The 16,059-nt window shown below is 42.2% G+C and overlaps 1 protein-coding gene across 2 annotated transcripts in view; it reads left to right on the top strand.

Moving 5' to 3' along the window:
• cacna2d3a (calcium channel, voltage-dependent, alpha 2/delta subunit 3a) overlaps window positions 1-16,059 on the top strand; it is a 308,948-nt gene that overhangs the window by 231,889 nt on the left and 61,000 nt on the right. For both annotated transcript variants that reach the window (XM_061904454.1, XM_061904455.1), the window contains exon 25: window positions 4,077-4,154. In XM_061904454.1, the coding sequence (XP_061760438.1) occupies window positions 4,077-4,154 (78 nt within the window). The remainder of the gene's footprint in view (window positions 1-4,076; window positions 4,155-16,059) is intronic.

Raw genomic sequence — 16,059 nt, 5'->3', positions numbered from 1 at the left:
TGGACAAGGGGGCACAGCCTCTGAGGCACTTTCAATCGCGTTTATTAACTGACGTGGTGTGGCCAGCGAAAAGAACACAACATTCAAGTTGTATTAAACAGAGGGGAAATGGCGTTACTCGTGTTCCTAGTATAATGGCCTTGAGAAGATGCCTGAGAAAATGAAAGTCAAGTGTGTGTGTGTGCTTGTGTGTGTGTGTGCGTGTGTGTGTGTGTGTGAATGTGCTATCGCTCAACAGATAAAATCTATAAATCAGACGAAGTGCCGCTTCGAATAAAGTGCAGGGTTTAAAGCGTGTGAAAACTTGTAGCTACTTACAGACTGGAAATTACAATACTTTCAACAGGAGCTGCCGTCGATAACATCTTATACCAATTAGTCTCCGCGGACTGCCAATAGTGATGGTGCGTTACATATACTTCGAGAGTTGGAAGTCAGAGCTGAGAATGAAGTTACAGCTGACTTGTGAGCATCCCAGTTATGATGTCAGATATTACGATCATCCACAAAAGCTTCACGGTGGTAGAGAGGTTAGTGCGTCTGCCTCACAATACGAAGTTCCTGCAGTCCTGGGTTCAAATCCAGGCTCGGGATCTTTCTGTGTGGAGTTTGCATGTTCTCCCCGTGAATGCGTGGGTTCCCTCCGGGTACTCCGGCTTCCTCCCACTTCCAAAGACATGCACCTGGGGATAGGTTGATTGGCAACACTAAATTGGCCCTAGTGTGTGAATGTGAGTGTGAAAGTTGTCTGTCTATCTGTATTGGCCCTCCGATGAGGTGGCGACTTGTCCAGGGTGTACCCCGCCTTCCGCCCGATTGTTGCTGAGATAGACGCCAGCGCCCCCCGCGACCCCAAAAGGGAATAAGCGGTAGAAAATGGATGGATGGATCCACAAAAGCTACATTGATAGAATAGAATAGAATAGAAAGTACTTTATTGATCCCTGGGGGAAATTCAGCACCACCGTTCGCTCACAATAGACAATAATAATAATAAATAATATATGACATATATTATATATATAATATATAATATATGAATAGTATAAATATATTCTACATGCATTCTACATTTAAGTGCAGTCAAGGAACATATACATTATACAGTCTGATGGCTGTTGGTATGAAGGACCTCCTGTGTCGTTACGTGTTGCATTTAAAGCACATACACTATTGCTAGCGACGTAGAACGTAAATAAAAACATTTTGTGTACACTACTGTAACATTACCATATATATACTATCAACAATACATCATATATGGCTGATTTAGTGCGACAGAAAACAATTCAGAAGTAATATTAATCAGGGGTGTAACAGTACGGGTATTTTATCGAACCGTTTCGCTACGTGGTTTCCGGTTCGGTGCGGAGGTGTACCGAACATTGTGTAAACAATACTCAAAATGCCGGACATTTGAGGCATTTAAGAAACCCCGCTCTGACAGCTCCGCAAAAGAGGACATGTCCGGTGAAAAGAGGACGTATGGTCAGTCTATGCTAGCAGCAACCGGGCTAGGTCCTGACCACCAGTCCTCCCCTCAACGGACCCAAAACCCCCCACGCGTGGCCGCCCGGGTGGAGCCCCCTCAGCGCCCCAAATGTCCGGCACCTCAAGTTATGGTTGCGTGTATTTTCAATGTACACTCAGTGTTCGGAAGGTTGAAAACAGAACAAATTTCGCGCGCAGCAGCATTCGTGAGGGAGGGGGATGGACAGAGAGAGCGCATGTGTCTGCTTTTTATCCATAGATTTATCAGATTTAATTTTTGTGTCAAAAGTGTGCCCCGGAGGCCATTTGCAGCCCACAGCTAATGTTTTAAAATACCATTAAAATAAACAAAAAAATAAAAAAAGTGAAATAAAAAAGCTTAATGGTTAAATGTAATTTAGAAAAAGTTGCAATGTTGACCAAAAAAACAAAGCTGTTTTTTCTTTTTTTTTCTTTCAAACTGTCATTGCTCAAAACATAAACATATGTAGAGTATATGTAGGATGTATTTATATTATTCATATATATATAACATATTATATATATATCATAATAGTTATTATTATTCTTGTCTATTGTGAGCGAACTGTGGTGCTGAATTTCCCCCAGGGATCAATTAAGTACTTTCTATTCTATTCCATTCTTTCATATTGAATCAAAATCAATGTTATTATCGATTAAAGTTAAAGTACCAATGATTGTCACACACATACTAGATGTGGCAAAATTATTCTCTGCATTTGACCCATCACCCTTGATAACCCCCTGGGAGGTGAGGGGAGCAGTGGTGCTGGGCCCGGGAATCATTTATGGTGATTTAACCCCCAATTCCAACCTTTGATGCAGAGTGCCAAGCAGGGAGGTAATGGGTCCCATTTTTATAGTCTTTGGTATGACTCGGCCGGGGTTTGAACTCACGACCTACCGATCTCAGGGCGGACTCTCTAACCACTAGGCCACTGAGTAGGTTAGATTATTGACCTATCCAAGGTTCCCATTACTTCACATCAAATATTCCACTAAGAAAAATATTTTTGGTGAAAGATTTTGCAAATTTGGTAAATAAATAACCAAACAATGTATATTTTGTTGTTTTCTTTCTGTACCGAAAATGAACTGAACCGTGACCTCTAAACCGAGGTATGTACCGAACCAAATTTTTTATGGACCGTTACACCCCTAATATTAATGTATAATACAGAAGTTTGGGCAGCATGGTGGTACAGGGGTTAGTGCATGTGCCTCACAATACGAAGCAGTCTTGGGTTCAGTCCCAGGCTCATTATCTTTCTGTGTGGAGTTTGCATGTTCTCCCCGTGACTGCGTGGGTTCCCTCCGGGTACTCCGGCTTCCTCCCACTTCCAAAGACATGCACCTGGGGATAGGTTGATTGGCAACACTAAATTGGCCCTAGTGTGTGAATGTGAGTGTGAATGTTGTCTGTCTATCTGTGTTGGCCCTGCGATGAGGTGGCGACTTGTCCAGGGTGTACACCGCCTCCCGCCCGATTGTAGCTGAGATAGGCTCCAGCACACCCGCAACCCCGAATGGGTCAAGCGGTAGAAAATGGTTGGATCGATGGAATATAGAAGTTTATATTGTTTACATCCAGAGCAGCCGTCTTTGAATCCAACTTGGGTTTGATGAGAATGCTCCAACACTTTGAGTTGAAGATCTGACGCCAGGGGGCATTCCAGTCGAAATTCCGAGTCGAACTAGGAAAGTCCTAATTCCCAGTTCAAATGTAAAGCACCAAGAGCTAACACAGGTAATATTGCTCTCCCTCACTGACATAATGCAACTTGGCCAGAGGCACCGCCTTTTAAAGATGCACACTCACATTCTCTGATCTTTTGAAATATCTCTTAAAGGCATACGCCAGATATTTGAAGGTTAAAAAAAAAAAAAAGAACCCCATAACTACTTTCCAAAGTTACGTTTATTAAAGAATAATTATGTCAGCATTTTTTAAATTTCTTTTGGGAAAGTAGATAGGCTCCAGCACCCCCTGCCACCCCGAAAGGGACAAGCGGTAGAAAATGGATGGAAAAAAATTAGTAACTGTAATTACTTTGAAAAAAATAAATACAAATCTTAACACTAAGCAATTCAGATCTGTGTTCTCATGGACAGATCCAATTGCTCTAGGTTAAAATAAGATCTGTTAGAAAGCGGTGCAATCCTTTCCTTGGTGACAGGCACAACACACACACACACACCCACACACACACACACAAACACACACACACACACACACACACACACACAATGCAGAGTTAATCTACGGCTTTAAAAAAAAAAAAAATCTTCTGAAGGGGCAACTTGTTCTCATCTGTCCACAGCCTCAGGCTTTCCATTAGTCTCAGCTAATACAAGTGATCTAAAAGCCTCTTATTTACTGACAGTGACTCGTCTCGGATGCACTCACTCATGGCAGTAAACTGCAGCCATGAACTTTTGCTACTCTTTGGTGTTGATGTTTAGTGCATGTCTCACTGATCACCTTTGTAGTCCGATCCGAACTATTGTAAAAAGTGTTTGATATGATTAATGAGATGTGAGCTCTGTGTGTTGTTTGCTTACAGGAACAGGAAACAAGAGTGTTGTATTAGCCAGCACAGCCATTCAGCTCCTGGATGAGAGGAAGTCACCCATAGCTGCGGGTAAGTAGAGGGTAGCTGCTTCCATCTCTCCCACGCACTCTTCCATTGACAGTGGCTATAATATTCTGTGCTTACCGCTGTACCAGCGCTGTTTGCCTGCTCCCCTGTTGTCTATCTTTTCATCTGTATCTCTTTGAAGAGCAAAAGCCCAAATAGGAATTACTTTTACTTTTTTTATGTTCCCTAGTTGCTGTAAGAATGTATCATCAAAAGAATGCAATTTATTTTGTATCCAGGATTTTTTTCAAGCCTGACCATAATAATGCTTCCTCTGATTTCCACTGTTTATTTGATGCACACTGAGTTAGCATAATAGTTTTTGACCTTTCTTTTCTCACAACATGACCACACAAAGGCAATTCAATGTCAATTTATATCACGAAACCCATGCAATCAGCAAGTTGTCGCTCTAAATGTTGTTCTAATGCGATACACTTGCTGTAGTTTTATATGTTTGGTGTTGCCAACTGCCTAAAAAAAAGGGACATGTTGCAGAGCTATTCAACATCTTTTTTTTTGTAATTATTCAACAAAAACAAATTAGAGGTTAGCTATTTGTATTTAATTAATATGACTGGCAACATTTTAATTGTGCTTTATTTATGACGCAGATTTCCACTCAAATGGTGTGGTCATTGTCTCTACGCTATATTGTGGTAATCTGTCATTAAATAGAAAAATAATGTCTGAATTGAACACTTGTAAAATACTAAGAATTGAAGCAAAAATTTGTTACCCTTTTGGTGAGTTACTGCATCACCATGGCTAACTGTAGGAGACCCGTTACCTGTTACTATCACAAAGCTGGATACATTATCTTTATGTTAAACAATATACACAACTTGGCTTCACGGTGGAACACGGGTTAGCGCGTCTGCCTCACAATACGAAGGTCCTGAGTAGTCAGGGTTCAATCCCGGGCCCGGGATCTTACTGTGTGGAGTTTGCATGTTCTCGGGTATTCCGGCTTCCTCCCACCTACAAAAACATGCACCTGGGGATAGGTTGATTGGCAACACTAAATTGGCCCTAGTGTGTGAATGTGAGTGTGAATGTTGTCTGTCTATCTGTGTTGGCCCTGCGATGAGGTGGCGACTTGTCCAGGGTGTACTCTGCCTTCCGCCCGATTGTAGCTGAGATAGGCACTAGCGCCCCCCGCGACCCCAAGGGAATAAGCGGTAGGAAATGGATGGATGGGCGATACACAACTTTTGTTTTGAGACAAGAGAGCAGACTTGCCTAATGATTCATAAAAAGGTTAATTAGCATGTACCTCGTCAACATTATAGATACATTTGCAGTTTCCCAGACAGACTAAAACAATCTCTTAAGTTCCTAAATTGCTTTTATTTAAAAATGAAAAATGAAAAAATATTAGAGCATTAAAAAGTCATAATTTGAAATGAAACTGCCAGAAGCGGGCCGGATATCTAGTAAGCTGCCGCCAATCAAAGGCAGAGTGACAGCCATGACAACGCTAATTCAAACTGCAATGAGTTTAATAGGTGAGCAATCAGACATGTTGGTATCAATTAGTTTAGCCTGTAGTGAAGAGGTAGATTTGGCATACTAATAATACATTTATTGGGTATAAAAGCCTGAATAGTAAAATGGTTTGTACCTGACATATCGGCTACCTTGCCTCTGCAGCCTTCATCAGAGATGTCTCGTGATGTTGTTGTAACCTGTTTGTGATGAGTTATAAGGGTTTTGCCTTCCACCTGAGGTAGTGGTTCTCTTCCACTTCTGTCTTGGTTGCCTGTGATGGTACGGACTACTGATAGCTTGTGTGCTGTGTGGGGGGTTCTCTTATGTAAAAAAATAATGAAGCTACTCAAGAAAATATGTAGTCTATTTGTTCACAAAAACACCAATGGATGTCACAATAGGCATAGTACAAAACCGCCTGCAAGGATACTTAATACTCCATCAACGAACAAACCTCACAGTTAAGGACACAGTGCAGTTGCTAACGTTTGTAGCCAAGTCCACATATTTCTTGTTCGGAGGAGTGTGTACAGACAAAAGTAGGTGTTTGTCACGGGGAACCCTCCCTCAGACATCATGAGCGGTTTCTTCATTGAGGACCTGGAGGCCAAAGCCATCGTCACTGCTCCAAAGGGATGTAATGTAGGCTGTCCCTCTGGAAACGTTAATTGGACAACATCTTGGAGGAGATAAAAGCCGGCCACGCATAAAGACTCACAGAAAATATAAACACAATCAATTTAACTGAAAACATAACAATCACTCATGAAGAGGAAGAGCACAGATCCATCGCCTTCTTGGATATGTACAGTTGTGATCAAAATGTTTTCACCCCCACACAATTTTGGTGTTTTAGCAAGTTGGACATTTATTCCGTATTTTGTTTATAGTCATTTCGAATAAAGACGTGTCAAATAGACAAATGCAACTTAAATTGTAACACTGTATTTTACAAAATACCAAAAAAGGACATTTTTCTTAATATCTCATTGACAACATTATTCAACCCCTTGAAGATCATAACTCTTAAGAACAGAATTTGAATAAGGTCTTTTCAATCAGGTGTTGAAAATACCTGTAGATGTGATTAGAACCATAACGAGCAACAATTAAACTGATTGAAAAAGACTGTGACGCTCAGCTTCTTGTAGATGGTCAATGGTGTATTTGCAACATGGTGAAGTCCAGGGAGTGGTCAAAGAAGTCAAGAGAGGAGGTAATTTCTCTTCATAAGAAAGGAAATGGATATAAGAAAATAGCAAAGACATTACACATTCCAAGAGACACAGTTGGGAGCATAATTTGCAAGTTTGAAGCTAAAGGCACAGTGGAAACACTACCTGGACGTTGTAAAAAGAGGATGCTGTGTGCGTACAGTGGTGAAAAACCCCCGGGTAACAGCTGAGGAACTAAAACAGGACATTGCAGAGGGGAGAACGCAGGTTTCGTCCCAGACAATAAGGCGCGCACTACGAGATGAAGGCCTCCATTCCAGAACTCCCAGGCGCACCCCACTTCTGACTACCGGGCACAAGAAAAATAGACTCCAGTATGCCAAAAATCATCTGGACAAACCCCAAAGGTTTTGGGAAACTGTTTTATGGAGTGATGAGACAAAACTGGAACTCTTTGGGCCTACTGTATGAATCAACATTATGTCTGGAGGAGAAAAAATGAAGCTTACAAAGAGAAGAACACCTTGCCTACTGTTAAGCATGGTGGGGGGTCAATCATGCTCTGGGGCTGTTTCTTTGCCTCAGGTACCGGGAATCTCCAGCGCGTTCAAGGCATTATGAATTCTATTTCCTAGCAGGATATATTAGCTGCAAATGTCATGAAGTCAGTGACGAAGCTGAGGCTTAGGAGACGTTGGACCTTCCAACAGGACAACGATCCCAAGCATACCTCCAAATCAACATCAGAGTGGTTGCAGAAGAAGGGCTGGAAGACTCTGGAGTGGCCTTCACAGTCGCCAGACCTAAATCCTATAGAAAACCTGTGGTGGGACTTGAAGAAGGCAGTTGCAGCACGCAAGCCCACGAATATGAATGAACTGGAGGCCTTTGCCCAAGAGGAATGGGCTAAAATACCTGTAGATCGTTGCAAGAAGCTTGTGTCTGGTTATGTATCACGTTTGAAGGATGTCATTACTGCCAAAGGGTGTTCTACTAAGTACTAAAGGTGCATGTAACTAGGGGGTTGAATAATTTTGTCAATGAGATATTAAGAAAAAATTCCTTTTTTAGTATTTTGTAAAATATAGTGTTAAAATTTAAGTTGCATTTGTCTATTTGACACATCTTTATTTGATATGACTATAAACAAAATACGCAATAAATGTCCAACTTGCTAAAACACCAAAATTGTGTGGGGGTTGAATAATTTTGATCACAACTGTAAACCCAACAAATTTAGGATGGTATCATCAAAATCAAAACATACCCAAAGCCAACACACACTGACCAATAATTACTATGGACATCAGAAAACCCAACAGCATACAAGCTATCAGTAGTCTGTACCCTATATGACCGCACTAAGGTCATCACAGACAACCAAGACAGAGAGGAGGAGAACTGTATAAGGCAAGTGCTCGAAGCCTGCAACTACCCCAACTGATTTGATTTGATTTGATTGGAGTTTATTTCGAACATGAATGCAGTTTCAACATGATACATCACATGTTATATAAACATGTTGCATAAACCAAGGCAAGAGAGAGGTTGTAAAGAAATACAAAGAGGATAAAAAGGAAAACATGGTTCAATGCCTAAAAACCTGGGAACATGGTCACCCTCCCATAAGTCAAGGGGTCACAGAACGTATGCAGTGAGAAATGAAAAAAACACATCAACACACCAGTGAAGCCGGACATCAAGCTTCACCAAATCCTAGTACACCCTAAGGATCAGAAAAAATAAGTCAATGTATTGCAGGGTAGGCAAGGGATCTCATATAACATACGTAGGAGAGAAAGGCTGACACGCAAAAAGAAACACCAGAAAGAATGTAAAAAGGAGACAGCTGGAACACTCACCCGTGCATTGACAAAGACAGCAATCCAGGAAAACCTGAAATCAGCCATTTAAGACCAATGCAAGAGAGGGAACCACCTTATGGACTGGGATCTGGACAAGGTCATCAGAACAAAAAGCAGCAACTTCCACTGGTGCATCAAAGAGGCGGTTGAAATCAGGAAGCAGGCCCAAAAGACAGTTAACGGGGGCCGGGGCTACCAACTTTCCCACACCTGAAATACAGTCTTGCAGGCCATACCTGGCTGTCCGACAAACCAACAGACAGCAAAGTACGGCTCGTACCCCCTTTGGCCCATACCGGGGGACACCACCATTCCACTACCTCAGGTGGGATTGCACAACCCATATAACTCATAACAGACAACGACACAACAACATCATGTGACATCTCTGATGAAGACTCCAGATGCAAGGTAGCTAAAACTTGACAGGAACAAACAATTTTACTCGTCAGGCTTTTATAGACGAACCTTGTTTATTTAAGTTATCAGTAGGCCAAATTAACCTCTTCGCTACAGGCTAAGCTAATCACTATACCAGCATGTACAAACCAGCTTACTTGTGCGGCTTTTGTAGATGACCCTTCCATCCATCCATTTTTCTACCGCTTGTCCATTTTGGGGTCGCGGGGGGTGCTGGAGCCTATCTCAGCTACACTTGTTTTTATAAATAACTTAGCTTATGGCAGAATTTTGTGAAGCTGTTGACATTGGGTGGTCATAAAAATTCAGGACAAAGTGCATCACTTAAAAGCTGAATACAGAATGTGTACTTTTGCCCATAAAAAAGTGAACTTTTTTTTTTTTCAAAGGACGGTTGGCAACTTTAAAAATGATAGACAAGATAATGAGAAGTAATGATTTTCCAGATCTTATGTCTTATAACAGGGGCGCTCACACTTTTTCTGAAGGCGAGCTACTTTTCAATTGACCAAGTCGAGGAGATCTACCTCATTCCTATTTATAATTTATATTTATTTATTTATGAAAGAGACATTTTTGTTCACAAGTTAATGGTGTTTAATGATAATACAAGCATGTTTAACACGCATAGATTCCTTTCTTTCATGAAGACAAGAATATAAGTTGGTGTATTTGATTCTGATAACTTGCATTGATTGGAATTAGACAGTGGTGCTGATAACGTCCGCATTTTCAAATGGAGGGAAAAAAAAGTCCTCCTTTCTGTCCAATACCACATGAAAGTGGTTGGATTTGGCATCTCATTTGTCCAACTTGCATACTCGTTTTTAAACACTTTGTTATGAGAGTAGCATATGTGTGTGGCCCTTTAATGTCTGGCAGTAGGTGAGTGACGTCAGTGAGTGTGCGGGTGGGCAAGCAAGTGAGAAAGCGGTCGCTGAGGGCGGGGGAGAAATACATTGGCATCAAACTCCGTAGCTTGCTAGCTTGTGCACGCTAGCTTTCTGAGACTCTTATTTTGTTAGCACAGGCAGGATGAAACAGGTCTTTTATGGTGAAGACAGGAACTGTGCAGTCGGTCTTTAGAGTTTTGACAGTAGGTACGGAGTCTCTAGAAATAAAATGTGTTTCTCTGCGTCCGCCCTGTTAGTGATTTTTTTCTTAAATATGAGTTCGCAGCAGCCAGCGTCATCTCACAAGATCCTCGGGTGCCGAGAATGTCAAACAACTGACGAAAGTGAAGTCTTGGTATGATTGATGATTGCTCATTTTTATGTCTATTTTTTAATGCCTGGCTTGAGATCGACTGACACACCCTCCGAGATCGACCAGTCGATCGCGATCGACGTAATGGGCACCCCTGTCTTATAATATATGCTCTTCCTACCGGGGCAGCACAGAGGAACAGGGTTTAGTGCGTGTGCCTCCCAATACGAAGTTCCTGGGTTCAATCCTGGGCTGGGGATCTTTCTGTGTCGAGTTTGCATGTCCTCCCCATGACTGCGTGGGTTCCCTCCAGGTCCTCCGACTTTTCCCACCTCCAAAGACATGCACCTGGGGATAGGTTGATTGGCAACACTAAATTGGCCTTATTGCAGTGGTTCTTAACCTGGGTTCGATCGAACCCTAGGGGTTCGGTGAGTCGGCCTCAGGGGTTCGGTGGAGGTCAAAACACACCCATCGTGTAAACGCAAACTTCTCCCTATCGGCGTATTACGGATACGGCAACAGCTGACTGATTTGCAGGTGTGTAATTGGTTATGAGTATAGCTCGGTTGGTAGAGTGGCTGTGCCAGCAACTTGAGGGTTGCAGGTTCGATTCCCGCTTCTGCCATCCTAGTCACTGCCGTTGTGTCCTTGGGCAAGACACTTTACCCACGTGCTCCCAGTGCCACCCACACTGGTTTAAATGTAATTTAGATATTGGGTTTCACTATGTAAAGCGCTTTGAGTCACTAGAGAAAAGCGCTATATAAATATACTTCACGTCACGTCACTATGTTGGCTTTCTTGTTTGAACAAGGTGATGTTCATGCACGGCTCATTTTGTGCACCAGTAAAAAAACATGGTAACACTTTAGTATGGGGAACATATTCTTCATTAATTAGTTGCTTATTAACATGCAAATTAGTAACATATTGGCTCTTAACTAGTCATTATTAAGTACTTATTGATGCTTTATTCGGCACGGCCTTATTATAACTGTAACTCTGACCCTAACCAAATAACTCAAAGTTAAGACTTTATTACTTAGAATATGTTCCCCTAATGTCCAAATAACTCAGAAATTAAGTCGTTTTTACCTAGAATATGTTCCCTATACTAAAGTGTTACAAAAAAGGAATATCTTTGTCTTGAATTTGAAAAAAAAACATTTTATTTTTCACTAAAGAAGGGTTCGGTGAATGCGCATAAGAAACTGGTGGGGTTCGGTACCTCCAACGAGGTTAAGAACCACTGCTTAGTGCAGTGATTCTCAACCTTTTTTCAGTGATGTACCCCCTGTGAAAATGTTTTTAATACCAATACTAATCAGAGCAAGGTATTTTTGGTTGAAAAAAAAAAAAAAGTAAAATACAGCACTATGTCATCAGTTTCTGATTTATTAAATTGTACAACAGTGCAAAAATATTGCTCATTTGTAGTGGTCTTTCTTGAACTATTTGGAAACAAAGATATAAAAAAAAACTAAAAATTTTTGTGATTCAATTATAAATAAAAATGTCTACACATAGAAGTAATCATCAACTTAAAGTGCCCTCTTTGGGGATTGTAATAGAGATCCATCTGGATTCATGAACTTAATTCTAAATATTTCTTCACAGAAAAAGAAAACTTTAACATCAATATTTATGGAACATGTCCACAAAAAATCTAGCTGTCAACACTGAATATTGCATTGTTGCATTTCTTTTCACAGTTTATGAACTTACATTCATATTTTTTTGAAGTATTATTCAATAAATATATTTATAAAGGATTTTTGAATTGTTGCTATTTTTAGAACATTTAACAAAAATCTTACGTACCCCTTGGCGTACCTTCGAGTACCCCCAGGGGTACGCGTACCCTCATTTGAGAACCACTGCCTTAGTGTGTGAACATGAGTGTGAATCTTGTCTGTCTATCTGTGTTGGCCCTGCAATGAGGTGGCGACTTGTCCAGGGTGTACACCGCCTTCTGCCCGAATGCAGCTGAGATAGTGAGATAGGCTTTAGCGACCCCAAACGGGACAAGCGGTAAAAAAAATGGATGGATGGATGGGCTCTTCCTGCCATTTATGCATGATACTTGCGTCCTTGAACAATATAAATAAACTGAGTGACTTAAAATAATCCAAAAATGCAGTGATGGCACAAATTAACATGCTGAATCATTGAAGAGCGCAGAGCAGTGTGGCCTCAGGCCATTTTTCTTCACAAATACACTCTCAGGGCTAAACTAAACAACATGAATTAAATTGTTTTACATGTTTTCTTTGTTCGGAATCTTTGTGTTGCTATGCAGACTGTAATCGTTCCACTGGAATGAGTCTAAGCATCTCAGCACAACATTGTATCCGGGCAGGGCATTGGTGAGACAAGAGGGGAACAGAAACGGGCAAAAAAAAAAAAAAAAAGAGAGAAACATTTTCACAGTGGCTGGCTGCGTTGACATGAGAGCGGTGCATTGTGGGTACTATAGGCCTGGGGGAAACCATTGGAGCAGAAGGACAGAGATGGGAGAGTCTGTGTGGTGCCATAGCTCACACACACACACACACACGCACATGCACGTATGCACACAACCAAACACGTGCCTTGTATACATCAGATTCCTAGCAGAGTGATAAACATTCAGCCCACCTTATTATTTTCCCACTATTCTTCTAAGGTTGCATCATTGTGTCAGATATGTAAAGCTACACTCCAGATGACTATACTCTTTGCAGCAAGGAGACCCTGTTATTAAAAAAAGGGCGATGATGTACAGTAATGATGATCATGCCTGTCAGATTGGGGGATGTCTGTAAAAATGATTTTATGTAAGAGTCAGATGGGAGGGGAAATGTAGGCTGTAATGCAAATTTAGCGTAGGCCGGTTCGGGCCAGTTTTCACTGGCCTGTGCTCCACCGAGCTGTAGACTTGTGAATACGCTAGCACACTAACTTGACAAGGCAGGCTAATGACATCACATGTCATGGTACCCCCGTCCCCACCCCCCTGTCATCGCTTGAGTCACAATTTTGCTGGACACACACATAGCAGATCTGTTATTGTGGCTGCGTGTGTGAGAGGTGGCAGTCACATCCTGTGCCACGTGCTTTGGCAATGCGCAGAGCCGTAAATGTCAGGTCAGCCGTGAAGATGTTAGGACCAACGGCATCTGTGCATATTTACTATACATCTCATTCACACTGAGTAAGCTGTCATTTGCTGCTGTTTTCGGATTATGCAGACAATATCAATTGCAATTGCTATGAACACCTTTAACTGTAAATACCAAAGTGTATTTAATCAGAATATCACATGGATTTTAAATGTGTTTTTTTCTTAAATTATGCTAATTTAGTTGTTTCCGCATCCGTTTTCTTGCAGTTTTGTAATTAAAACCAGATAGAGTAGATATAAAAATGTTATGACCTAATCAAGGAGTTGACCCCAGGATGCAGAAACGGGAGGCGAGGTAGAATTACAAAAAAGGGGAAATTTAATAAGTCCAAAAAGTGTGACAAAAGGCGATGGGGCAGAAGTGCACACCATGAATGGTGTTAGGCAGGGGAAAAGGCCAGGGCGCACTGAGACGAGCAAAAGGTCCGACACAAAATCATCTCTACCTCAGGGAGGTTAGGAAGCAAACACAAAGAGGTGGGGGATTTCAGGAAAAAGGAGAGACAACATATCAGGCCTTCCTCAGTTTTCCCGGTAAGATCTATTCAGGTGTACTATAGAGGAGGCTACGCCGGATAGTCGAACCTCGGATTCAAGAGGAACAGTGTGGTTTTCGTCCTGGTCGTGGAACTGTGGACCAGCTCTATACTCTTGGCAGGGTCATTGAGGGTGCATGGGAGTTGGCCCAACCAGTCTACATGTGCTTTGTGGACATGGAGAAGGCATTCGACCGTGTACCCCGGGAAGTCCTGTGGGGAGTGCTCAGAGAGCATGGGGTAACGGACTGTCTTATTGTGGCGGTCCGCTCCAAGTATGATTAGTGTCAGAGCTTGGTCCGCATTGCCGGCAGTAAGTCGGACCCGTTTCCAGTGAGGGTTGGACTCCGCCAAGGCTGCCCTTTGTCACCGATTCAGTTCATAACTTTTATGGACAGAATTTCTAGGTGCAGTCATGGCGTTGAGGGTATCTGAATTGGTGGCTGCAGGATTAGATCTCTGCTATTTGCAGATGATGTGGTCCTGATGGCTTCATCTGGCCAAGATCTTCAGCTCTCATTGGATCGGTTCGCAGCCGAGTGTGAAGCGACCGGAATGAGAATCAGCACCTCCAAGTCCGAGTACATGGTTATCTCCCGGAAAAGGGTGGAGTGCCATCTCCCGGTTGGGGAGGAGACCCTGCCCCAAGTGGAGGAGTTCAAGTACCTAGGAGTCTTGTTCACGAGTGGGGGTAGTGGATCGTCAGATCGACAGGCGGGATCCGTGCGGCGTCTTCAGTAATGCGGATGCTGTATCAATCCGTTGTGGTGAAGAAGGAGCTGACCCGGGAGGCAAAGCTCTCAATTTAGCGGTCGATCTACGTTCCAATCCTCACCTATGGTCTTGAGCTCTGGGTCAAGACCGAAAGGACAAGATCACGTGTACAAGCGGCCGAAATGGGTTTCCTCCACCGGGTGGCGGGGCTCTCCCTTAGAGATAGGGTGAGAAGCTCTGTCATCCGAAAGTAGCTCAAAGTAAAGCCGCTGCTCCTCCACATCGAGAGAAGCCAGATGAGGTGGTTCGGGCATCTGGTCAGGATGTCACCCGAACACCTCCCTAGGGAGGTGTTTCGGGCACGTCCGACCGGTAGGAGGCCACGGGGAAGACCCAGGACACGTTGGGAAGACGCCTCGGGATCCCCTGGGAAGAGCTGGACGAAGTGGCTGGGGAGAAGGAAGTCTGGGCTTCCCTGCTTAGGTTGCTGCCCCCGCGACCCGACCTCGGATAAGCGGAAAAAGATGGATGGATGGATGAACATACCAGGACTGATGAAGTGAAGCAGGAGCATGCACATGGGAGGTGCAGGAGACAATATCGGCAGGACCCAGCTGTCGGTGACAAGCTTAAATACTACTGGGTAGAGATTTGTTGCAGGTGTGGCTCGCTGGGGACTAACTAACTGAAGAAAACAGACACCATAAAAGAGAAGGCAGGGACTTGACCAAACACAACAATAAAGCTATTAAAATACCGAAATTATTAAAAACATTTTTGTTACAAAAAGTGCCTGTGAAATTAAATTGTGAAAATAATTTTTTTAAAATTCAAAATATGAATAAATAAGCAACATTTATGGTGTGTAATAAATTTCATAATTCTGGATTTGGTTGTGTTGAGAAATTGCTAATCACATTTAATCATATAGTCGGCGCACACATTCCAATGACTCTTATAATCCTCAGAACAGGGCTTTCAAAGTGTTTGGTATGTCTTGCTTCAGAAGGTCCCCAAAGACTTCAGGGGAAATAAAGACAAATTATTCAAACCTGCTTAAATGACTTTAGTTATGTCAGAGGGAAAACAAATTGGATTGTGGTCTGGGATGATCAAAACACTTTGCAAAATATGATGCAGAAAATGTGTTTAATGAGGAGCGCCTTTAGGCGAATGATGTTTTTTAAGGGCAGATTCCCTGTCACACACTTTGAACACCTTTGATTTAACGTTTTATGATTTTTTTTAAAACAGCTTTATTTATTTTTTTTTCATTTTATTTTTATTTTATTTGATATCATTAATACATTTTTAATTTTCCAATCAGTGCTGTGA

This window comes from Nerophis ophidion, linkage group LG06 (assembly GCF_033978795.1).
Source record: "Nerophis ophidion isolate RoL-2023_Sa linkage group LG06, RoL_Noph_v1.0, whole genome shotgun sequence".
Lineage (NCBI taxonomy): Eukaryota > Metazoa > Chordata > Actinopteri > Syngnathiformes > Syngnathidae > Nerophis > Nerophis ophidion.
The sequence above is the reverse complement of the archived record's forward strand: the minus strand, read 5'-3'. Positions and strand labels throughout refer to the sequence as shown.